Source organism: Narcine bancroftii, chromosome 14 (genome assembly GCF_036971445.1).
Source record: "Narcine bancroftii isolate sNarBan1 chromosome 14, sNarBan1.hap1, whole genome shotgun sequence".
NCBI classification, from domain to species: domain Eukaryota; kingdom Metazoa; phylum Chordata; class Chondrichthyes; order Torpediniformes; family Narcinidae; genus Narcine; species Narcine bancroftii.
In genome coordinates, this window is record NC_091482.1 from 5,604,289 (window position 1) to 5,629,273 (window position 24,985).

The 24,985-nt window shown below is 45.2% G+C and overlaps 1 protein-coding gene across 14 annotated transcripts in view; it reads right to left on the reverse strand.

Moving 5' to 3' along the window:
* dph1 (diphthamide biosynthesis 1) overlaps positions 1–24,985 on the reverse strand; it is a 745,916-nt gene that overhangs the window by 87,347 nt on the left and 633,584 nt on the right. For all 14 annotated transcript variants that reach the window (XM_069911783.1, XM_069911789.1, XM_069911788.1 and 11 more), the window contains one exon: positions 1,709–1,865. In XM_069911783.1, the coding sequence (XP_069767884.1) occupies positions 1,709–1,865 (157 nt within the window). The remainder of the gene's footprint in view (positions 1–1,708; positions 1,866–24,985) is intronic.

The window sequence follows — 24,985 nt, forward strand, 5'->3', positions numbered from 1 at the left end:
GGCAGGGGCTGGCAGCCATTCAGCCCCTTCAGATTATCCCACCACTCAATGAGATCGCTTTTTTAAACCAGATTTATTCTCCATTTAATAACTTTTTCCAGCAAAAATCTTTCAAACTCAGATATGATCTATCACATGAACATCATTTGCTTATTTCCCTGGAGAGGGTTCCATATTTAAGACACAGATACATGCATTTTTAAATGGAAGATAAGGGAACAGGTGGGTGAGTGAAGCTGAGTTCACGGCCAGATCAGCCATGATCCTATAGAACGGCAGAGAAGGCAGATCGCGCCAGGTGTCCGACTCCTGCTCCTGCCAAGACTCAAACTGACATCCAGAGAGTGTGAACGAGAACTGGAGCCCAACTGTTGTGATGTACTTCTGAGCATCTCCAAAAATAAAACCTCTGTGCTCCTGATGGTGGGAATAAGGGTCTCTGGAGGACTTGACGACTGATGAGCCACAGGAGGGGCTCCTCTTCATGCCTTGCTGCATGGTGGGATCCCCAACTTATTTCTATTATCCTTTTAATGAGGAAGTTTCCAAAGTTCACCCATAAGTAATTAACTCCTGGAGGACACGTGTTAAAGTTGAGAGGGGGAAAGTTTAAGGAGATAATGGGGGGTGGAGTTTTGAACACAGAGAGTGGTGGGTGCCTGGGACGGGCTGACGGTGATTGTAGTGTTTAAGAGGTTTCTAGATATCCACATGAAAATGGAAGGGCCAGAGTGATATATATCAGGTGCAAGCAGCAGAGATTTACTAATTGACTAATTGTCAATTTTTTTGAACCAATTTTTCGGATCAAATTTGAAAGGGTCAACTTTTACATAGCTCAAACTTTTGACCACGGAAACTACCTGCGTCATTCAAGGTGCTGAGAGCTAGGATGCTTAGGGCTAGGTACTAAGTCCACAGTCAGGGTGTTGGGTGTTCAAATGCGTGAGTAGCTGGGGCCTAGGAGAGAATCCGCAATGGGGTGTCAGGAGCTTGAATTGAGCTTGGATGGGGCAAAGGTCTGTGGTCATTGGGATGGGCAGCTGGGGAGAGGATCTCCAGCTGGGGCATCAGAAATTCTGGTGGATGTCAGGAGCTTGGGGTGGCCAGGGCTTTGGGAGCTCGGATAAATGGGTGATCAGGGCATTGGGAGCTGGGAGCTCGATGGGCAGGCGGCCGGAGCCATAAAAGGTGGGGGGGGGGGGGGGGGCTCGACTATTAAATGGGTCATATGAAAACAAGATTTTTGGCCCAAAAAAGGTTGAGAGAGTCAACTATTACACAATAATGACAATTTTATGAATATATATGGTAGTTTAATTTGGTATCATTTTCAGCACAGACGCAATGGGCCAAAGGGCCTGTTTCTGTACTGGTTGTACTACCAGATGTTCCATGAGGAGCTGAACTCTGGTTCAAGGATTCTGTTCCCTTGGCCTGATTCTCCTATTAATGTGAAAGGTTTCTGTCTTTTTGATTGTCAATTCCTTTTAAAATGCTAAAAAGACTCCAACGAAGTCAGCCCCTCGATCTTCTAGATTCTACCCAATAGAAGTCCCATTCACAATAATCCCAACCTGAAGACCTTGAGACTCGTCAGCAAGCTCAATGCTCTGGCAGCTTTGCAAAGGCGTGAGGACAACAGATGGTTAAACAAATCTTTCGATTCCACCACCGTGCTCCCGTAATGCACGTCAATTCTTCCTACCTCCATGATCTTGGGAGAACCCTGCCGTCCAAGGGTGCCAAGGATTAGACCCCACATCTTTGCTTTTCCTGCCACTGCTATTGCCTCCTTTCTGATTTCCTGCATCGCCCCGTGATTGTAGTACTCTCGGGAGAGGACTTTGCTGTAAGGATCGTATCTGCAACATCACAGAACATACAATTGAATTAATAGACAATAAATTTAAAAGATAATATAGAGAATAAATATTCACAGTTCTCCTTATGCAGAGGTTCTCAACCTTTTTGGGTCTAAGGCCCACCTGGCTTCCAGCCTAACAAACCATGGGCCACTAGTGGTAATGACTGAGCAATACTTTCAAGTCAAAGAAATACATTTGATCTAATGTACAGTATTTTATTTAATATTTTTAAAGACCCACAGCGTGGCTCACTGGTTGGGAACCGATGTGTTAGTGCGAAAATTTAAGCGACTTCGCAATTGAGCAGACAGTCCTTTTGTTGTGTTGGAGCAGACCCTGATTAGTGCAACAAGGGGAGGTTTAAGAGCCCGGCAGCTGTTGGACAGAAACTGTTCTTAAACCGAGAGGTGCCGGACTTCAGGTTTTTGCACTTTCTGCCTGAAATTAGCAGTGAGAAAAGATTGTGAGCAGGGTGATGGGGGTCCTTCATGATGCTGGCTGCCTTCTTGAGGCAACGCCTCACATAGATATCTGCAATGCATGGGAGGTCGGAGCCTGTGATGGATGTACGTTTACCACCCTCTGCAGCCTGCTGCATTCCTGGACACTCGAATGACCAAATCAGGGTGCGATACAACCTGCTAACATACTTTCCACAGAGCACCTGTCGAAGTTTGACAGAGTATCCGACGAGATGCCAAATCACCTGACTCCTTAGAAAGTAGAGGTGCTGATGTCAGTGTATACCACCTCTTCTTCCAATCAATATCAGTAAAAATCAGACATTCTCGCCTGCTTGGACACTGCTGCTAGTGAGACCATGCTGTGCAAAGTTTGATGTTGCATTACTTATAATGTGGATTCAATTTCTATAAAATCATCTTAGCAGTTGGAATTCCTAAAGGCACACGTGTCATAAACATATGCACACACGCACACAACAACCCCCCCTCCCCCCAAACCCTCACACACACACACAATCACTTTCTATTACACAGTCAGCCACTTAGAGAGATTAGAGGAATTTTTATTTTTAACATTCTGCCCAGAAAGAATTAATTTTCCTCTGACACAACCGCACGGAACCCCCCCCCCCACTCTCCATCCCCAGCAGAGCCTCGTATTTATGCAGTTAATTCCCATTCATAAACTCCCGAACGTTCACGATCTCTGCGGGAAATACAGATGGATTAGTTTAAGACAGTGATTTTCAAACTTTTTCTTCCCATTCTCATACCACCTTCAACAATCCCTTACTAATCACAGAGCACCGAAGGCATAGGGATTACTGAAGGTGGTATGTGAGTGGAAAGAAGTAGTTTGAAAACCACTGGTTTACGACCTAGCTCATCTCCCTTAGTTCCACTCATAATGTCCACACGGACCCTTGATCTCACCCTAATTCCTCACTGCTCTGAATAGAATCTCTTATCTGCCAAGGATGTCCTCTTTTTACCTCCTACATTCTTTTTTAAGTGTACTCCTGCATTTCTGATGCTTCTGCAGAAAATAATGCTTTAACAAACTGCAAAATCAATGCTGCTTTTAAAAACTATTATTCTAAATGGCTAAATGACATTTACACCTTTCAAGACAACCCTACATCACTAATCAGGAAGTACCACTTCAGTAATAGGCTCAATGCATTAAAACCATAGGGACATTCAGAGTGAGGCATATCCTTCAAGAGGATATATATCCGGTCCTTCCATTCCACACTTGCAGTTTTGAATGCACTGAAAGCAATTAATGTACTGTTAATAGCACACAGCCTCTTCCTTGTTCAGTCTCTCTCTTTCTCTCTTACCTATTATTTTTCTCCCATTGTCCCCACCTCTAGTTCTTTCCAGGTTTATTTCTCACTGAGTTACCTTTGTGTCTCTCAACATTGGATTCCTCACTCTGCATTCCACTTTTCAAAGTCCCTCACCCATTTTCTCGCTCCGTGCCTACATTCAACAACCTCGTGTGTGCAATCATTCTCTCTGAACACCCGTCTTCAATAGTCTCTCCTGCACCCTCAGACCCTCTCTGGTCAGCCCTCTATTTATTATCCTTTCCCCACTGGGCAATTTAATGTACCGTGTACACTCGTGTAATCATTGATACTGTGTAAAAGATGACCCTTCCCCGTTTTGACCTCGACCGTCTGCCTCCAAGCTCCCAATGCCCTGGCTGCGGATCCTCACCCCAGCCGTCCACCTACCGGAGCTCCCGAGGCCCTGACCATGGATCCTTACCCCAATTGCCCCCCTACCAGAGCTCCCGACGCCTTGATCGACACAGGTACTTATCACTGTCAAAGGTATGATCTGTGTAAAAGTTGACACCCCCATCCCCAAATTTGGCCCTGAAAAATTGGTCCCAAAAATTTGACGATTACCCGTATATATGGTACACTTTTGTGATTGGTGGGTCCGATGTTTGGCTGCAGCAATAAAGAAACATATCCTTTGTAATTATGTACATGACAGTAAACCCATCACCATTCTTTATCTGTTCTTCTTTGAGAGGATGAAGACAATTTTTTTCTCTCCCATTCTCTCCACTTGCACATGCCTTTAGTTCCAAATACTTGGGAGATAGCCCTCTCTGAACCAGAAAGTGATGCCTTCAATTACTCTCCCATTGGGCACAGATATTTGCCTGATATTCCCAGTCCAGTGCTGAGGGACTGCAACACTCTTGTAGGAACCACCTCATACTGGTTTGGTGAAGTTCAGATCCATTTCAAAGAACAGCACATCTCCAAGGTGTCCTGTATTATTTATCCCTCATCCAACAACAGGATGCACCCGTGGGATGGAATAATCTGAATCCGTCCTCCAAATACTTGATTAAAACACAATGCCGAAGAAACTCAGCAGGTCAAACAGTGCCCTTTATAAAGGCACATAACCAATGTTTCGGGCTTGAGCCCTTCATCAAGACATGAGCACAATGCAGACAGTTGCCCGAACAAAATGGTGTGGGGAGAGGGGCAAGAGCATGGCCCCAAAGGCAGGAGATAATCAGTGGATAAGGGAGGGAAGGCACAGCAGCAAATGGGGAAGGGGGATAGGAATGTAAATGCAGAGGGAAGGGGGTGGAGAGCTGGAGGAAAGGGGACAGAGGAACGAAGAAGGGAGGGAGAATGGGAGTAGAAACTGGAGAAGTAGATGTTAACGCCGTCTGGGTAGAGAGGGCCCAGAGGGAAAATTGGGTGTTGCTCCTCCAATTTACGACTGGTCTTGCACGGGAGTAGGGCTCAAAATTGAAAGGGTTGGCCACCGGGAGATCCCTGTCACTGATGCAGACAGAGCGAAGATGCTCAGTGAAATGCTCTCCCAATCTGCCCAGTCTCTCCGAGGTAGAGAAGGCCACAGTAGGGGCACCCAGATGCAGTAGATGTCTCCTGCTGATACACAAGTGAAGTGCTGCTTCTCTTGGAAGGCTTGTTTGGGGCCCCGAGTAGTAGTGAGGGAGGAGCTGAGGGCGCAAGTGTGGCCCATTAATCACCCCCTTGGCAGCTTCCCTTGTGGCCGCAGGAAGTGCCACACGTGCCCACACCTCCTCCCTCCCTCACCACTGCTCGGAAAAGAGAGAAATGTACACAAAGTGCAAACAAACTGACTGTAACACAGAAGATAATAATAAATAAAGTGCAATGTAAGATCTTTAAATGAGTCTCTGATTGAATTTGTAATGGAGGAGTCTGATGGTGGAGTGGGGGGGGGGCAGCTCTTCCTAAACTGGTGGGATGAGTCTTGTAGCCCCTCTATCTCTGTCCTGAAGGCAGCAGCGAGAACAAAGTGTGTGCTGAGCGGGGTGGATCCTTGACGATCATTGCTAATGATGATCCTTAATGAAGTCTCGATGGTGCGGAGGGTTTTGCCTGTGATGTCCTGGGTTGTGTCCACTACCTTTTGCAAGGCTTTCAGGCAGAAGGGACAGAGAAGCCTGAAGCCCAGCATGCTGGTTCATCTACCAAGCCAATTGATTTGAAAGTACAATCAGGGTGGCGTTTCTCCATTGGTTTAGAATGAATAGACATTTAGACAGGCACGTGGATTGGAAAGGAAGGGATACAAGCAAATGCAGGCAAGTGGGACGAGCTTGGTCAGAATGGATAGGCTGTGCTGAAGGGCCTGTTAAAGCCCAATGAGAGTATTTATAACAGGTTATCCCACTAGGGGGTGACACCAAATTGACTGTCTATAAAATTTTTGGGCAGTGTTTCGGCAGAAATTTATTATAAAAATATATGTGTAGATAGTTAAAACAACAAAAACATTTTTCATAAGCCCAGCTTACATGTATCAATATCCCTACCAGGCTAAAACTCGAGGCTCATTTACTTTTTGAACCTTCCAATGTGCTCCGGTCAGAGCGGCTGTTATTACCCAATTACAATGATGCTTTGAATCACGTGGTTTCATCTGCACGACTACCAGCACACGCTGCTGTTTTCATTGCTGCTAATGTTTTTATAGTCGTTGGTTTTGTCAAATTTTCTAATGTTTTAGCTAGAATATTGCCTATTTGTGAACCGAGATCAACAGCTTTTTTTTGAGAACTAAGTAGTAATTGAAGGAAACCAAGGAGAAAAATTTAAAAAAAAAGACATCATGGAGGAGTTGGGGTGGGGTGACACCACGAGTTACTCTAGTAGAGTTGCATGATTTTCCACTGGAGGATAAGACTGTGTTTTGATTCTGTGACCTTCAGTATCAGGTCTTGTCACACTGCAATGACTGTGCGTTCGTGCACTTCACTTTGCTCTGCTGCATTGTCCTGTTTTGTATATTTTAGCTGTTCAGTACTGTCAAGCACTACAGCACTGCCCTCAAATGGACTGCGCTCTACTGTGCTGCCCTGCATTGCACTGTGCTGTGCTTGGTTGTGGCCCAGAGCAGCCAATCTCAACAGGGGTTACAAGGTTTCCCTGAGGCCGCAGCACATATAAGGGGGTGGGGGAAGGATGAAAGCATGTTTTTTTTTCTCTCTTTGAATATTTTTATTGCGTTTTAGCAGTAGATGATACATAGATAATAACAATAATAAATATCCAACGCAATAACTACAAAAAACCTATGACACATAACCAGAAAATACATTGTATGAATAATAACCCCACCCTTATGAAGGTGTTGGTTGAACATACAATCTCCATTACTGTAAAAATGTAATCAGCCAAATCACTAAAATGGGATCCAAGTAGCTTGATAAATTATGAAAATAATTAAGAAAAGGATCCCATAAACTTACAAAGTTAAGATACATTTCAGTAGTAGAACATCTTATTTTTTTTCCAAAGTCAGACATGCCATCACATCAGATGGCCACTGGGTATGTGTCGGAGGGACAGCATATTTCCATCTCATCAATGTAGCTCTTCCAGCAATGAGAAAAACGCTTTTTATGTAGTCGGTAGGAGAGAAGTATGGAAGAAACTGACTGCAATTGTCTGTTTCATGGCAATGGGGGCCCATAAACTTTGTGCAGAGTCCTAAGGGGGCCATAACTGAAAACAGATTGAGAATGGCTGATGTGGAGCAGTGTTCAGTCTGGTGGTTTGTTGCCCATTCATATTATACTGCTCTATCACACTGTGCAATATGACACAACACTGTGCTGTGTTCTATGACACTGTGCTGTGGTCTAGGACACCCTGCTACTTTCTACAACACTGCTACATTTCTTGGACTCTGTATTGTGTTCTACAATACTCTGTTATATTCTATGGCACTGTGCTATGTTCTTAGACACTGTACTGTGTTCTGCGACACTACTATATGCTTCGGCATTGCTGTGTTCTACCACACTGTGCTGCATTCCTCCATTTTGTTTTTAATTTTTCGATGCAAGTACAATAAATCTACCATACTACATCAAATCACTGAAAAATGTGACAGCATCTATATTAAAATATTCCCATCCTTGTCCAGGATGCAATGTATCCTTGAGCTGACAACACTCCCAAAACACCTCCTGGGTTCCCATGGAGATTGCCTGCTCGTTTTCTGAGACATTCCCCCAGAAAATGACCAGTCAATCCAGGTGGAGCACCCAAAGGCTCGCTTCTTGGATGAACGGATAACGCGTTTCGCCGTGCCCAGGAGCAAGGATTGTTCTGCTGTGGTCAACAGCACCACTGTACCATGCTGTACTGCAGTCCGCTGCCCTCGACAGCCATGTTGCTTCATTCTCTGCTCTATTTTGCTCTGGCCCGTATTGCATGGCAGCACATGATCAACGGTTCCCTTTATCGTCATGTAATCATGCATTAAAAATGTCCCAATATACTTCAACGATTGTCTGCTCTAAAGCAAACAGAGTCACTGTGACCATTGCTCAGCATCCCTAACAATAGGAGAAAGAGAAGCAAAAGAGAGTCCTTTCAAACGAGCGCTCTGCTCTGTGCCACAGCTTTGTTTCCTGTAGTGGAAATGTTTGCACCACGAATTACTTTCCTGCATTGCCGCATTGCGCTGGACTGCCCTCTATTCCGTTGCGCCATATTATTTCTTTGGCTTGGCTTCGCAGACGAAGATTTATGGAGGGGTAATGTCCACGTCAGCTGCAGGCTCGTTTGTGGCTGACAAGTCCGATGAGGGACAGGCAGACACGGTTGGAGCGGTTGCAAGGGATAATTGGTTGGTTGGGGTTGGGTGTTGGGTTTTTCCTCCTTTGTCTTTTGTCAGTGAGGTGGGCTCTGCGGTCTTCTTCAAAGGAGGTTGCTGCCCGCCGAACTGTGAGGCGCCAAGATGGCGGTGGTCAATGTGGCAGGCACCAAGAGATTTCTTTAGGCAGTCCTTGTACCTCTTCTTTGGTGCACCTCTGTCTCGGTGGCCAATGGAGAGCTCGCCATATAACAAAACACACATCGGTACAGCAATGGAATAGGCCCCTTTGGCCCAGTACCTCTGCTGAACATCACGCCCATGTTAAACTCCGCTGCCTGCCATCATTCATATCCCCCTATCCACTGCGTATTCATCTGTCCATCTAGAAACTTGTTAAAAGCTACTGTTGTATCTGCTTCCACCACTGCTCTGGCCACCTGTTCCAAGTATCAACCAACCTCTATATAAAAAGCGTACACCACACATTTAAATTTAATTTTAAATTTAGGCATACAGCAAGGCAACAGGCCATTTCGGCCCATGAGTCCATGCTACCCTATTTGCACTCCTTTAACCTACACCCACGGTAAGTTTTGAACGGTGGGAGGAAATTATAGCCCCCCCCCAGAGAAAACCCATGCCGACATGCGGGATACAAACCTTGGATCAGTCCCTATTGCTGGCGCTGTAAAGGCGTTGCGCTAACCGTTATGCCAACTGTGCCACGCCCCCCAATAAACTGCCCCCTCCACCCCACCATTAAATGCATGGACAATACAGCTGCTCCCCCTCCACCATCAGACTCCTCAACAATAAACTCAATCAGGGACTCATTTAAGGACCCTTACTTTTGCACTTTATTGACTTTTTTTTCTCTAGTATTGCACAGTTTGTTTAAATTTCTTTGTTTGTTTACCTGTGTACATTGTGTATGTTTTTTTGCACTGCCAAGAAGTAGTAAATTCTGTCTGGCCCACAGGAAAAAGAACCTCAGGGTTGTATGTGATGTCATGTATGTACCCCGACAATAAATCTGAAATCTGACTATTTGGCCTACGATGTCTGGCTGGAACATAAGGCTGAATTAATCAAAATCTCTAATGATTGAATCTCTGTGTCCTTCCATCTTTGCACGCTCACTCACGTGTTTACCTAGAAATGCTACCATCATGTCAGATTGCACCACTACCCCAGCAATGCTGCAGAAACTTTGCCCACACATCTCCTTGCCTCGTTCCCCTCCATCACTCAAAGCACATCCTACAGCATTTGACATTAAATATGCCTGAATGTGCCTCTCTGCGCTCTTATTCCCCCATCTGATCGAAACAAAGAACATTTAAAGAAGTTCTATTACAGTAAAACATTAACACTGACGGGAGTCATTAAAACACCAGGAAAATGATGAACTGATGTTCCTTTTATTCTAATTAACTCCACACTAATGACTTTTCGAGGGAAACTCATTTTCTTTAATGTATAAAAATGTCACTCCTCTTTGATTTGTATAATTTACCAAAATAATCTGGACAATTCAGTCAACGGGTAGCACTGACTGAACCACATCCCTTCCCCTGTCACCATTAGCTCATGCCTTGGACCAGTGATTCTAAACTGGGTATGTCTGGTGAAGTTCAACTGTCGCAGCATTTTTCGTGTGTGTATGTGTGGGCATGCGTGCCTTTATGTTTGTGTATATGTGCATGTTTGAGTGTGTACGTGTTTATGCATGTGTGTGAGTGTGTGCATAAGTATGTGTTTGTGTGTGTGTGTCTGTGTGTATGAATGTTTGCATGTGAGTGCGTGTGCATGAATGTGTGCATGTGTGACTGTGTGTGTGTGTGTGTGTGTGTGTAAGTGTGAGTGTGTTTCCATGTAGGTCAAACAGGTCAGCAGGTCAAACAGTGCACTTTATGTAGCAAAGATAAAGATACAGAACCAACGTTTCGGGCTTGAGCCCTCCATCAAGGTCATTTTTCAGGTTGCCTTAAATCAACTGTGGTGTGTTGTTTGTCTAAATACTTACTGTATAAATGAACACATCCTTTACATTAAATTGCGGGTTGTAATGGTTAACTTACTTGGCTGGTAATGGGGACCTCTGACCTCACTGTCTGAAATGCCAACCTCGTCAGAGGTTTTGGAGAATTTAAATTCAGTCAATAAAATTTAAAAATCTAGAAGAGTGACCTTTTGATTTAATTTAGAGAAACAGCGAGGTAACAGGCCATTCCAGCCCACGAGGCCATGCCATCCATTTACACCCAACTTACCGAAAATGCCGGTAAGTTTTGAAGGGTGAGAGGGAACCGGAGCAGCCGGAGGAAACCCACGCAGACACAGGGAGAACGTACAAACTCCTTACAGACCGTGCTGGATTGCTGGCACTGTAATAGCATTGTGCTAACAGCTACGCTAACTGCACCCACCTTGAAAGCGGCCTTGTTTGAAAATGTCCTCTCACCTCGTTCTCATGCCTCTTTTTCCTCTCTTGCTCCAGTTTATTGTTGACTCCACTTTCCCTGCTACGAGACTATTTACTTTGCCCCACTTCATAGCCACATTATTTCAAAATGTCAAGATTTAGGACATGTTCGTGACATGACCTAGATAGCAGTGGAAGCCAGCATTTCAGCTTAGAAATACAGGAGAGAGGAAATTGGATCCATGCTGGTTGGCAAAGAGCTGACCACCCCGATCCCACCTTTCAGCACAAGGTCGCTGGTCTGCAAGTCCGTATTTGAGCACTGGTGAATGGCGGTGACAATTTCTGCATCTCCATCCTTTCAAACTGCAAATTCCAGGCCCTCTCCATTCTTCGGATGAAAGAAAAGTTCCAGATTTCCCTCCAATTCAACTACTAATGGTAGATCGGGGTAGAACGGTTAGCACCACACTCTTACAGCAATTGGGACTTAGGTTCGATTCCCACACTATCTGTAAGAAGTTTGTTCGATCCCCCTGTATCTGAGTGGTTTTTATCCTCTGGTTTCCTCCCACTGTTCAAAAAACTTTCCGAGGGTTGTAGGTCAATTGGGTGCAATTGGGCAGCACAGGATCATGGGCCAGAAGGGCCTGTTAACGTGCTGCATATATAAATTTAAATTTAAAATTTATGACTTAAAATCTATGGATTTGAAATGCATTCCCCTCTCAAAAACACCAAGTAGACTCTAACTTTTCATTCCTGAGCTAAGTCTAGATCCAATTTTCCATTCTTTCTTTTACTTTTTTAACCACTGTGCCATTTGGACTGAGATAAAATCCATGTCGACTGTGTCAAAAGCAGTGCCTTTATCAGAATTCATGTTACCTCCTCAAAAACTTCAGTCAAGTTCGTCAGACTGCCCCTGACTAACCTATGTTTTTTCTAAATTAAGTCCCATATGGATTCTTATTATTGAATTTAATAAACCTCCCACTGTTGATGTTAAACCAATAATTAAAAATAATTAAACTAATAAGTCCTCGTACTTTGCAACCACTCTATACCTAGAGTGTTGTTAAAGCCACTGCAATTTCCTCCCTTGCTTCTTCTAACAGCTTGGGATGGATTTCATCTGGGTCTGGAAACTTATCTGTTTAGAATTTTAAATTTAGAAATACAGCATGGTAACAGTCCCTTATAGCTCACAAGTCCAATTACACCCAGTCGACCCACAAACTTGGTATGTTTCCCATGAGCCAGGCTCCAGTGGCCCACAGCCCATGCAAGTCTCGCCCCCATCTGTAAGTCACCTGTAGGCTGTGTGGGTCACTCAGCTGATGAGCCCCTCACTGGTCCACCGTTGTGATCATAGGGTCGTTTCCTCTGCTTCTCCTGCTCAACAAGTGGTGCTCTCCCCATTTCGGGTGCCCCACGCCGGGTCCGCTGTGCTTTGGAATCTGCCATCCACCGTGGCAGATACCGAGCACGGGTGCCGCCATCTTGGGCACAGACTCCGCAGTTGCAGATTTTACTTTCAAAACACCATCTGCTTCTTTAACAGGTCGTTTCACACCCGTACAGAGCTGCCAGCATTAGGACTGGGCAGCTGAACCATTAGGACTGGGCAGCTGAACCATTCGGAGCAGCGCTGTGTCTCTGCCTCCCATTCTTCTGGGTCCACACCAGCTGCAGCACCGCCGTTACAGCAGCCCTGGCAGTGCCGCCATTTTTTTTGTGACTTGCCAATAATTTCCCAAGCCCTCTCTTCCTTTCCCTAATTTCCCATTGAATTTCACTCCCAGACTCTCGATACTCTTCTCGGTTTTCTGCTGTATTAAACTGCCCATCTTACCTAAGCTTTGTCTTTGCCTTATCCTCTCTGTACCTTGAAGCTGCTTCCAATGGCCCTTCTTCAAAGGTTATTTACCAATGCTTTGCCTCCTCTGCAGTTCATAGTTTAGGACAGAGAAGGCTTTAATAGATGAGAGAAACTGCATTAAATGTGAACTGCCATAAATTATAAGAACTGCAAGTTGCTTTTACATTGCCAGCTGAAGAATAAGTTTCTAATAATAATAATTAACATTTATAATAAACTGTGCTAAGTGCTAAGACACATAAAGGACAAAAAATGAGTGAACCACTGGAGAAGTGGTCTATAGCTCCTCTGTGTGGAGGATGACAATCTGAAAGACTTTCATATGAATGCAAAAGTCCCGGATTAATCTGAGAATCCAACTGTACAATGCTGTTGGGCTCCCCACTGTGTCCAGCAGCACAGTACAGGTTGCCAGAAAACATCAAACATTATGGCCTACAATGTTGTGGTGACCTACTCCACAACAATCTAACTCTTCCCTACCTCATTTATTTCTCTTACATCCACTTGCTGGTCTGAGAGTTGTTAAATATTCCTATTGTACCAGCCTACACCACCATCCCAGGCACCCATCTATCTCTCTGCAAAGAAGCTAACCTCTAATGTCTCCCCTGAATGTTTCTCCAGTCGCCTTAAGCAGGTGATATTGTCGGCCCAAGTAAAAATGTGTTGGCTGTCCATCTTATCTAAGCCCCTCATAATTTTATCTTTCTTTGTCTTTGGCTTGGCTTCGCGGACGAAGATTTATGGAGGGGGTAAAAAGTCCACGTCAGCTGCAGGCTCGTTTGTGGCTGACCAGTCCGATGCGGGACAGGCAGACACGATTGCAGCGGTTGCAAGGGAAAATTGGTTGGTTGGGGTTGGGTGTTGGGTTTTTCCTCCTTTGCCTTTTGTCAGTGAGGTGGGCTCTGCGGTCTTCTTCAAAGGAGGCTGCTGCCCGCCAAACTGTGTGGCGCCAAGATGCACGGTTTGAGGCGTTATCAGCCCACTGGCGGTGGTCAATGTGGCAGGCACCAAGAGATTTCTTTAGGCAGTCCTTGTACCTTTTCTTTGGTGCACCTCTGTCACGGTGGCCAGTGGAGAGCTCGCCATATAATACGATCTTGGGAAGGCGATGGTCCTCCATTCTGGAGACGTGACCCATCCAGCGCAGCTGGATCTTCAGCAGCGTGGACTCGATGCTGTCGACCTCTGCCATCTCGAGTACCTCGACGTTAGGGGTGTGAGCGCTCCAATGGATGTTGAGGATGGAGCGGAGACAACGCTGGTGGAAGCGTTCTAGGAGCCGTAGGTGGTGCCGGTAGAGGACCCATGATTTGGAGCCGAACAGGAGTGTGGGTATGACAACGGCTCTGTATACGCTTATCTTTGTGAGGTTTTTCAGTTGGTTGTTTTTCCAGACTCTTTATACCTCTACTAAATCACCTCTCATCCTTTGTCATTCCAAAGAGAAAATCCTTACCTCTGTTAACCAACCTCACTTCATAAAACATGTTCTCCAATCCTGGTAAATCTCTTCTGGGTGGCATGGTTGGTGTAGCGGTTAGCACAACACCGTAACAGCACCAGTGATCAGGACCGGGTTCGAATCCTGCACTGTCTGTAAGGAGTTTGTATGTTCTCCCCGTGTCTGTGTGGGTTTTCTCTGGGGGCTCCGGTTTGCTCCCACCATTCAAAATGTGCCGGGGGTTCTAGGTTAATTGGGTGTAAATTGGGTGGCACGGGCTCGTGGGCCTGCTACTGTGCTGTATGTCTATTTTTAATTTCTCTAAAGCTTCTACATCCTTCCTGTAATGAGGCCACCAGAAATGAACACAATATTTCAAGTGTGGTCTAACCAGTTTTATAGAGCTGCCACATTACTTAATGGTGCTTGAACTCAGTCCCCAAACTAATGAAAGCCAACACACCATACATCTTCTTAACCACCCCATCAAATTGTGCGACAACCTTGGACGTGAACCCCATGATCCCTTTTTTACTCCACACTGTTAAGAATCCTGCCTTTAACCAAGTACCCCACCTTTGTTCAACCTTTCAAAGTGCATTATTAAACAAACTTATCCTGATTGAACTCCATCTGCCACTTCTCCACCCAACTCTGCATTTTGTCTGTATTCTGTTGTATAATGAAAACCTTCTACCCTAATTATCCACAACAGTTTCAACTTTTTGGATCACTTGCAAACTTCCTGAACCACCCTTCTATTTCTTTGTCCAAGTCCTTTATAAAAATCACAAAGAGCAGAGGTTCAAAACTGATCCCTGAGGAATGTCAGTCACCACTAACCTCCAGACAGAATACGTTCCATCCACTACCACCTTGCAGGCACGCCAATTCCAAATCCATGCAACAAAGGTTCCATGGATTCCATACCTCATGACCTTCTGAATGAGCCTACCATGGGTGACTTTGTCAAATGTCTTTCAACAATCCATGTACTCCACATCCATCGCCCTAACTTAACCTCCAGCTCATACGCCTGTTCTACACTGACCAAGATTCCTCTCTCTGGTGAAACTGAAGCAAAGTATTCATTTAGGGCCTTCCCTACCTCCTCTTCATCCAGGCACATTCCTCCCCCCCCTCCACCTTTTATCGCTAAACAGCACTACCCTCATTTCAGTCATCCTTATGTCAATTCTCCCAGTGGCCAACCATTTCAATTCTGCTCCCTGCTCCTGCGTCAACCGGCATGTGCGTCCATGGCCTCATGCACTGCCAAACCAAGGCCACCTGTAATTGGAGGAACCACACCTAATATTCTGCCTGGGCACTCTGCAACCGGATGGTGTTAACATCGACTTCTCTGGTTTCTCCCTCCCTCATCCCTCCATCTCCTTTCCTCTAGCTCTCCACCATCTTCATTCACAGAGTCATTCCCCCACCATCTGCTGCTGTGCCCTCCCTCCCTTATCTACCATTAGGAACTGTGGGACTGTGCTCCTCCCCCCTACCCCTCCTCTCCACCATTTTGTTCAGGCACCTGCCTACATTTTGCTTATCCCCTAATGAAGGGCACAAGCTGGAAATGTCGATTATCTTTGCAACAGAAAGTAACTGTTTGACCTGCTGAATTTCTCCAGCATTGTGTTTTACTCTTGTCATCCATGACTAGTTCTGTTCTCATCATCTTTTCCGAGCACTTAAGCTGGGGAATTTGCCTACAGCTGCTACCCTGGGTTCAGTCTGATGTAGGATCAGTGACTTAATTCTGGACACTGAGGGCAAGAGGTAAGTTTCAGCAAATGCAAATTTTTTTCAGTTAAATAAGCTAATTTACATTAAATCCCCTGGAATCTGTCACCTATAGGGATTGGTTGATGCCGGATAAGTGAATTTTCAGGTTTCTTGAGGTTATGTGTGCATGGATTGGCGAACTAATGGCGAGAAGTGCCAATGTTAAACTTCCATATTTTTTACCTATTTAATTTCCGCAATTTTTTTATGTTGGTTGCTTGAATTCCAGACAACAGGATTTTAATGTAGATATTTTCAGTTGTTAATCTAAAAGTAAGTATTTAAATTGATTTTGTGATTTCTTGTACTTCCAACTGTTTAAATTAATTTTTATAAGATGTACATCTCGGAATTGCCTGTAATTGGGATTGGTTATAGATTGGTACACCATTGGCCAGTATGGACCTGGTGCTCTGGGATTACTTAAGGTGGTATTTGAGTAGAAAGAAAAAGGTTGAGAACCACTGCTTTAAACTAACTGCCCCACGAAGGGTTCAGAAAAGTTAGAAACAGTGCAAAGGTGTCAGCTTTTGTCAGCGGGAGATCCACCCAAGAGTCTGATAGAGATCTCCCCTCAGCACTCTCAGTCTTGATGAAGATTGAAACACTGCCCATTCCTTTTCTCCCATGGATGTTGCACGATCTGCTGAGATCCTCCAGCATATCATCTGGTACTGAGGCAAGAAAATGGCCTTGAACCTGGAGCCTCATGTTTTCAAGTTCCTGTACCTCCTGCTCGTCGGATGTTGTGGGGGGGGGGGGGGGAGTGTTGTAAAGGGAGTGTGATCGGGGTGGGCCGGGTTCGTTAATACGTTGTTAACCAAAAAAAAAAGCTGGAGACACTGGGGTTGAGTGCAATGCACAAAAGTGCTGGAGAAACTCAGCAGGTCACTCAGTATCTATGGGAAGTACAGGGTAACCAAAGTTTTGGGCCCAACGATTCAAGATTCAATTTATTGTCGTGTAATAAAGAATGCAATATTACATGAAATTTGTTTTCGTCTGCCATAACCCAGATTCTCCATCATCAGAAATTGCCTGAAGCGCCTTTACAGTCAGAGAAGGAGAAGCAAACTAAAGTTCCCCCAGAGTCACCGAGTGTCTGTGGCTTCACCTCCAGCACTTCCACAGCCTCTGCAACCGCACAGAGTCCAGTCCAAACCATCAGCAGCTGAGCTCCAGATCCGAACATCTGACATTATCAGGAATCCTTCAGTGCCCACAGCACCCTCTCGCACCCCAGTTCCAACATTTGGTGCTTTGTAACTATCAACAATTGTAGTTAGGAAGTACTCTTCGGCTCAGGGAGATATTGTTTAGTTGGTAAAATAGGCAGAGCAGTGGCAGATGAATTTAATCCTGAGAAGTGCAAAGTGATGCACTGGGTTGGGGCGGGGGGGGGGGGGGCGGTGGAAAGAGGGTGTGGGGAAAATTGGTGGGAATAGATCAGAGGGGAAATGGGATACTTCTGAGCTAGCACAGACTCAATGGGCCAAAAGAAGAGGTAGTGTGGAATCATGTGACTTATCCATGGACGGTAAAGAGGACCAAAGGGAGATGAGTGCTTGCAGATGTGGCACGAGACATTCACTAATTTACTCTGTCATAGTTAGGAGACTAACTCCTGAAAGATATTGAGACAGAGCTGTCTTGGGCCAACATATTTCTGATTAATGGAAGTTGAGTTTGCTTTTCACTCCATTTCTCAAACAGGATGTTTCTGGATGACCTGCTGCACAATTTATCGTGACTGGATTCACTGACTTGGATGCCATTAAGGCTGAACCCTGTTCATAAAGCAAAGTTAAGCACTTCATCAAGAAAGGATGACGCAGTCTTCCTCCTGAAGCAATGCTTAGCACCGACAGTTCTGCCTTCCAATAGCTCCCACAAAGAGCATCGAGACGACAGCCAGTGAACTGCAGTGCTGGAACCAGAATGCAAATCATGTTTGTGTGGAATTAGTGGTCTCTGGTCTGAGGGCCTTGTGGAAGCATCGGGACAGAAGAATTAAAGCCCAAAACGTCCACTGCCTTTTACTTCCTATGGATGCTGCATGACCTGCTGAGTTACTCCACTGTGATACAGGAGTTACGTGGACTCAGGAGTGATTGGTAAGAGGATCAGAGATGATCCTCAGTTGTGTCCATCATGCAACCTGTTTAATGATGTAGATTGAGGATGAAATATTGGCCTGAGAGGAACATGGTATCATATCCACAGGGGAGCCTCGGGTAACCATAAGATCATACGACTACGAGAAGAAATAGGCTATTCAGCCCATCACATCCGCCCCATCATTCAATCATGAGCTGATCCATTTTTCCACTCAGCTCCCTTTGATGCCTTGGTTAAACAAGAACCTATCAATCTCTGCCTTAAATACATCCAATGACCTGGTCTCGAAACCGCCTATGGCAACAAATTCCACAGATTCTCCACTCTCTGGCTGAAGAAATTCCTCCGCATCTCTGTTTTAAGTGGGTGTCTTTTAATCCTGAGTTGTGCCTGCTTGTCCTCGACTCTCCCACTCTGGAAAACAACTTTCTACATCAATCTGACAATGCCTTTCAACATTCAGAATGTTTCAATGAGATCCCCCATCTCATTCTCCAAAATTCCAAAGAATACAGGCCAAGAGCTGTCAAAATGTTCCTCGTATGATCACCATTTCATTTATTGGAATCATCCTGGTGAACCTCCTTCGTTCCCTCTCCAATGTCAGCACATCCTTACTTAAATGAGGAGCCCAAAATTGCTCACAATGCTCCATGTGAGGTCTCACCACTGCCCTATAAAGCTTCAACATCACATCCCATCAGTGGCAAAGAAGCACTCCCTCCAGGTGCTGGCAGTGTTTGAGGGATGAAGTGCTAACTATAGACTTCCAGACTCATGAAGGAACCATGATGAACACAACTAAAGCTCAGTCCTGACCCTCTTACCGAAAGGCCCATTCTTGTGCTGTGCCGTTTGATTTTTATAATCTCCTGACTCCTTTCTCTGTTAAACGTGGCCATTCCTTCAGCTGCCTGTTTCAGATGCTCAAGAATTCTCACCCTAAAGCCATCCTTCTCCCCACCTTCATTTCTCCTCCCTACGGCCATCCATTTGGCCTTGGGTTGCGTTCATTAATTGGTGTCAAACCTTTGTGACAGACCCTCTTTCAGCACGTGAATAGATTCATTATTGGGTCATTGGATGGATGTTCTGCAACCAATCAAATGACAGTCCTCCATCTTAAATTTTCTGCTTTGGTACTATTACTGATTTTTAAACCATAAGCAAAAGAGAAAATGGAAAAAAAAAGCCCAACGATTTCTACTGAGATAACCCCCCCACCCCGATCTGGTTCCACTGTTTTCATCTGTCTTTTCTCAACCCCATCCCCCTCTCTTTGTGTTCTCCTCCCCTCCCTGTCTCTCCACCTCTCCCACCTTTGTTTGTCCAGTGTCCTATCACCTCTTAGCCCCCCGGCCCAGCTCCCCCCTCCCCCCTTCACTTCCCATTTTAGTTTCAGTAAAGGGTTCCAACCCAAAACGTTGAATATCCACTTCGCTTCACGGATGTCACTCGACCTGTTGAGCCCCTCCATCTCTATCCCGTGCTGTCTGTAAGGAGTTTGTACATTCTCCCCATGACTGGGTTTCCTATAGGTTCCTAACGGTTTCCTCCCACCGTTCAAAATAAAAATGTTCTGGGGGTTTTAGGTCAATTGGGTCTAATTGGACGGCAAAGGTTCATGGGCCGAAAGGGCCATTCCCATACTGTATGTCTAAATTTTTTACTTAAAAAAAAAATCTAATATTTAGAGATTTAAAGAAGCAGCACAGTAACAGGCCCTTCCGGCCCACAATCCCGCGATGCCCAAATGCACCTATGTGACCAACGAACCAACTAATCCCCATGCGTCTTTGAGAACATGGGAGCGCACCGGAGCCCCTGGAGAAAACCCACACAGACACGGGGAGACTCCTTACTGACAATGCAGGATTCAAACCCGGATCCCTGGCACTGTAACGGCATTACTAGAAGCGCTACGCTAACTGTGCCAGCAGTTCTTGTGCTTCTCCTTTTTCCAACAATTTATCCATCCCTATGCTCTCAGGCAGGGCCTGATGATTGAACCCAGAGACCCCAGGATCATCCTGACCTTCTCTATCCCAGATGGGCTCCCCCATCAATGCCCCATGATTTTCCCAATATCTGCTTCTATCTGAGCCTCTGAGAAATGCCCATGGGACCTCACTTTTCCATTAAAGATGCTCTATAAATGGCAAGTAGTTGCCGCAAGAATTTTCCTTTGCAGCACCAGCGACTGTGGGATGAAGCTGTTTATTATTAACACATTTTCTGACTGTGGCTTCCAACGGGAGGTTAAAAGCATTAACAAAAGTAAAGATTTCAATTTCCTTCCAATATTGAATGCCTCTCTCTAGGTGCCTGATATAATTTGTGGCACTGTATTGATGGAAATTATTTTTTACACAAGGTGACAATGTGTGCAGTATTTGCATAAAATACAGAGAGACAATGTGCTGTCAGATTCCAATCCTGAATCAGGATAATTGCTGTGGATTCTGGGATGCATAGAAGATCACTGTCAACTGGCCTCTCCCCTATTGTAGTTCCCCAATGCTAAGCAAATAATTGAAAAAACACTAAAGCCGCTTTCAGGTGCAATCGCTCCGAGAATGAGCCTGCGGGTGTGTTCGAATCGATGTTCAGGTGGTAGCGCTGAAGGCGCTGTTCAGGCACCTGAAAGGGCCGACTGCAGGAGAGGCGCCTCGGAGCAAACGCTGGCTCGTGTCGACTGTGGTCGTAGTCCCGTCCACTATTGTGATGTCATTTGCAGCGCGTCAAGGCTGAAGCGGAAAGGAACACAGGATCATGGCGGGGCCCGGAGCAGAGAAGAGAAATGCCTCTAACGTACCGAAAAATGTGACTGTACTGGTAATGCCAAGCCTGCACACTCTCCAGTTTTTCAAAAATCGTGCCAAAGCATCTCAGGCTGATGATGTCACGGCAATGTCACCATGACGCCCCGTAGCAGCCGCTGCTGCTTTCAGGTGCCTCGGGGGACTGCTCGGAAGCAGAGAATATCCCTCCCTGAGGAGGGTTGGGTGAGTACTCCCTCCTCAGGGCCGGGTTTTCCGCTTTCAGGTGGCTTCCCGACAGTTGCATTCAGGTAGAATAGGCAGCTTTACATCTGGGTATTCTGGCCACCTGAAAGCGGCTTAAGAGACTTCCATCAGAGCAGAAAGAAGCTTCTCGAATCTCTATCACCCAGACAAACAACGTGGCTGCTTTATCTGGGATGAGATGGTTGCTGGAAATGTCGGCACTATTTAGAGCAACTGTTCCATGTACTGGTAAAATTTTGTCTTCCAGTTTTTTCCCCATGTCCATCAGCCATGGCCCAGCCTCTTCCCAGGTAATGATCATGAGTTTATTTACAATGCACATCTGCACTGAAATTCTTCCCTGCTGCTGAGGAATTGTGTAAAAGAGCAGGAAGGATTGGGATATGCTTAAACTTGTTCACAACCTTGAATTACCTATTAGCAGTTCATGAACTTTATGATGTACATAATGGTTGTGACTTGCATGAACAATGGCTGAAGAGGAACTGACTTAAAGTACCTGTTAAACGTGCACACCGGTCATGAATTTTGCAGACAATGGCTGCAGAGGAATTGACAGCACTGGCTGAGGTGCTCAAGACCAAGACAGGACATGCCTGCAGTATGAGGTGGCCATGCACCCCTAATCAATGGTGTCTGGCTTCAATATGCAAGTGTACCTGAAAACTGATGTATTAGAAGCAGTCTTGAACCTTGTTCGAGGCTCACTTGGTGACAGATATCTAAGCTTTATGAGTGAGACCCTGTATATCAATTAAGCAATGCAAGCTTACTCATAAAGGGTGCTTGGTTTGTAGTTCAATGGGTCTGAAGTTACTCCCTTGATCTGAAACAAGAAAAGGACAAAGCTGCACAATGCAGCTAAACAGGTAGGGGCAAAGAAAATCTATAATAGTAACCTTTTTACTCTGAGAGTGACGGGTGCTTGGAATGCATTGCCAGGGGTGGTGGTGGAGACTGGTACAATAAGGATATTCAGAAGACTGTAAGATAGGCACGTGGATGCAAGAAAACTAGAGGGTTATAGGTGTGAAGGAGGGAAAAACTGGATTGTCATGAAGTAAGTTTATATAGGTTGGCACAACATCAGACTGAAGAGCCTGTACTAAGCTGTAATGTTCCAAATTGTATTAAATTAAAAGAGACAATGAATACATGATAGATAATAAATAGCCACAATCATACAAGGGGAGGTTCAAGAGTCTGATAGCTGTTGGAAAGAAACTGTTCTTGAACCTAAAAGTGCTGGTCTTCAGGTTTCTGTACCTTCTGCGCAGAGAGAGCAGTGAGAAAAGGTTGTGACCAGGGTGATGGGCATCCTTCTTGATGTTGGCTACCTTCTTGAGGCAGTGCCTCACATAGATGTCTTCAGTGGTTGGGAGGTCAGAACTTGTGATGGACCTGGATAAGGTTTCGTACCTCCTGCGTTCCCGGACACTCGAATTATCGAACCAGGGTGTGATGCTCCCGGTCAGTATTTTTCACAGAGAACCTGTTGAAGTTTGATAGAGTGCCCAACGACATGCCAAATCTTCCCAGATTGCTTTGAAAGGCACTGGCGTACCTCAGTATTTGGCCACTCACCCATGGCCCTCCAACTTTGCCTGATCTATTTTCCACGTGTGAGGGCAGAGAGGGAACATCAGGGAAGCAGCAATAGGAGCAATAACTAGAAAAAAGCCCCATACCATTGAAGAACAGAGGTTTTGCTATCCATCAGTGCCCAATTATAATTAATTTTAGCTGTGCTATTTTACAGGTTGCTCCACTTATAAACTTGCCATTATAAAAATAATCCAGTCACCATGATTTTACTTGCTGAGAGAGCAGCAACGATAGTGAGATTAATCTTGACAAGAGCAGTTCGGGTTAAAAGCAAGCTTGATGTTACAAATTGGAAAATTATGCTCTTTCAGAGCATTTCATGCATGATATACCACTTCTGCATCGGGCTTTGCAAATTTACGTTAACTCATACAACAACAAGGCTCTATAATTGTTACTTGGCTGAGAAGTAGTCTGTTGCCCCCCCCCCCCCCCCCACCACCACCAGTGCAGGGAGCAGCGAGGTATGTGAATTGGGAGAAAGGCATTTCATTTTCTGTTGGCCCCTCGTTACTTTCCAAAGCAAATCATAACGGCCAGTTGGGTAGCTTGCTTCACTGAGAGGGTACCGAACTTGTGGAAATGTCAACCATTAGAAAGGTGTGGAGCCCAAATCAGTGGATATGCTGAAGGCGGAGACATTCTTGAAGCAGAAAGCCTTGAGGGGTATGTGAGAGAGTGGGAAAGTGGTACTTGAGGCATGGAATATGGAGATATCAGACTCAAAGGGTTGAATGGCCTATTGCTTTTGACCTATGTTGGTTCTGAATGTGGGCATTGTTGTAATGTAGAAAGGATGATCCCAGCAGGTTCTCACAATCAGTCATGTGACAGTGACATTAATCTGTTTTATTGATGATGGCTGAGGAATAAATATTGCGCGGGACCTTATTTTTTGAGGTTCAGCACAGTAACAGACCCTATTAATCCATGAGCCTAAATACACCAATTAATGTAGTGGTTAGCATAACTCTGTTCCAGTGCCAGCGATCGGGACCGGACCAAGGTTCAAATCCGGCGCTGTCTGTAAAGAGTTTGTACCTTCTTCCCGTGTCTGCATGGATTTTCCCTGGGCTCCCACCCTACAAAATGTACCAGGGGCTGTAGGTCAAATGGGTGTAATTGGATGGCATGAGCTTGTGGGCCGAAAGGGCTTGTTACTGGCCTATATGTCTATATTCAAAAAAATTAAAATTTATAATTTAAACTACCAACACCCGCACATTTTTGGAGGGTGGGGCGAAACCGAAGCACCTGCAGGAAACTCAAGCAGTCACAGGGAGAGCATACAAACTCCTTACAGACAGCGGCAGATTCAATCCCGGGTTGCTGTCACAGAAGTAGCATTGCGCCGACCCACACTGCCCTTTGCTGGGAACCCCCTTGCTCTTCTTGGAAGCAGGGGCTGAGAGGTCCCCCATCACCCTGCAGAGTGTTCAGCATCTGATCCGATGAGGGCAGGCATTGGCGGAGTCCTCGGAGCCTCTGGCGTTCCACACCAAGCCCAAGGGTGGCTCCGAAACGAGGCCCACCAAGGTTTAACAAGGACTGCCAGGCAACCCAAAAAGAGAAATTACCGCAGATTCAGATAAAATGCAAGGGAAGTAAAAATCAAAATCACAAAGCACCAGAAAGAAAGATAATATAACCAGAGACCCATTAATCCTACAGTTACTCTCAGTGTCATCAGAGACATGGGTTCAGTTTATTATTTTTTGACTCTGCATCACATTTATCAAGATGATCATGGTTTCTATTTATCATTTGATGCTATGGCGAAGGTGTATTATCATGGGATTTACATACTGTGGTAATCAAGTGCAAGGTCTCAGTCAGTTAGGTATCTTTAAAGTCATTGTTTGCCTAGACATCAATTCATTCTGCCAGGGAAATAAGGAAAAGTAATGGATTTTAAGAACGGTTTGTGCTAAAAGCCCTTCCTTTCTTGGATCGATTGAATGTCAAAGGCAGATCTGACTTTTTCCAGGATTAACAGATCTAATTACTCAGGAAGGAGGAATCATCAACTTTGTGCGCACCCCAGCAAAGCAGAACAGATGTTTGGTTTGATCAAAAACAATTCTTTTCATTTACTCATCTTTTCATTTCGTCCCTGAGAGGAGACTAAGGCAGGAAGGGAGAGAGCAGGAGGAAAGGGAGATTGAAGAAAATAGAAGAGAAGGTACAGGGAGCAAATTGGGAGATGAGAGCGATG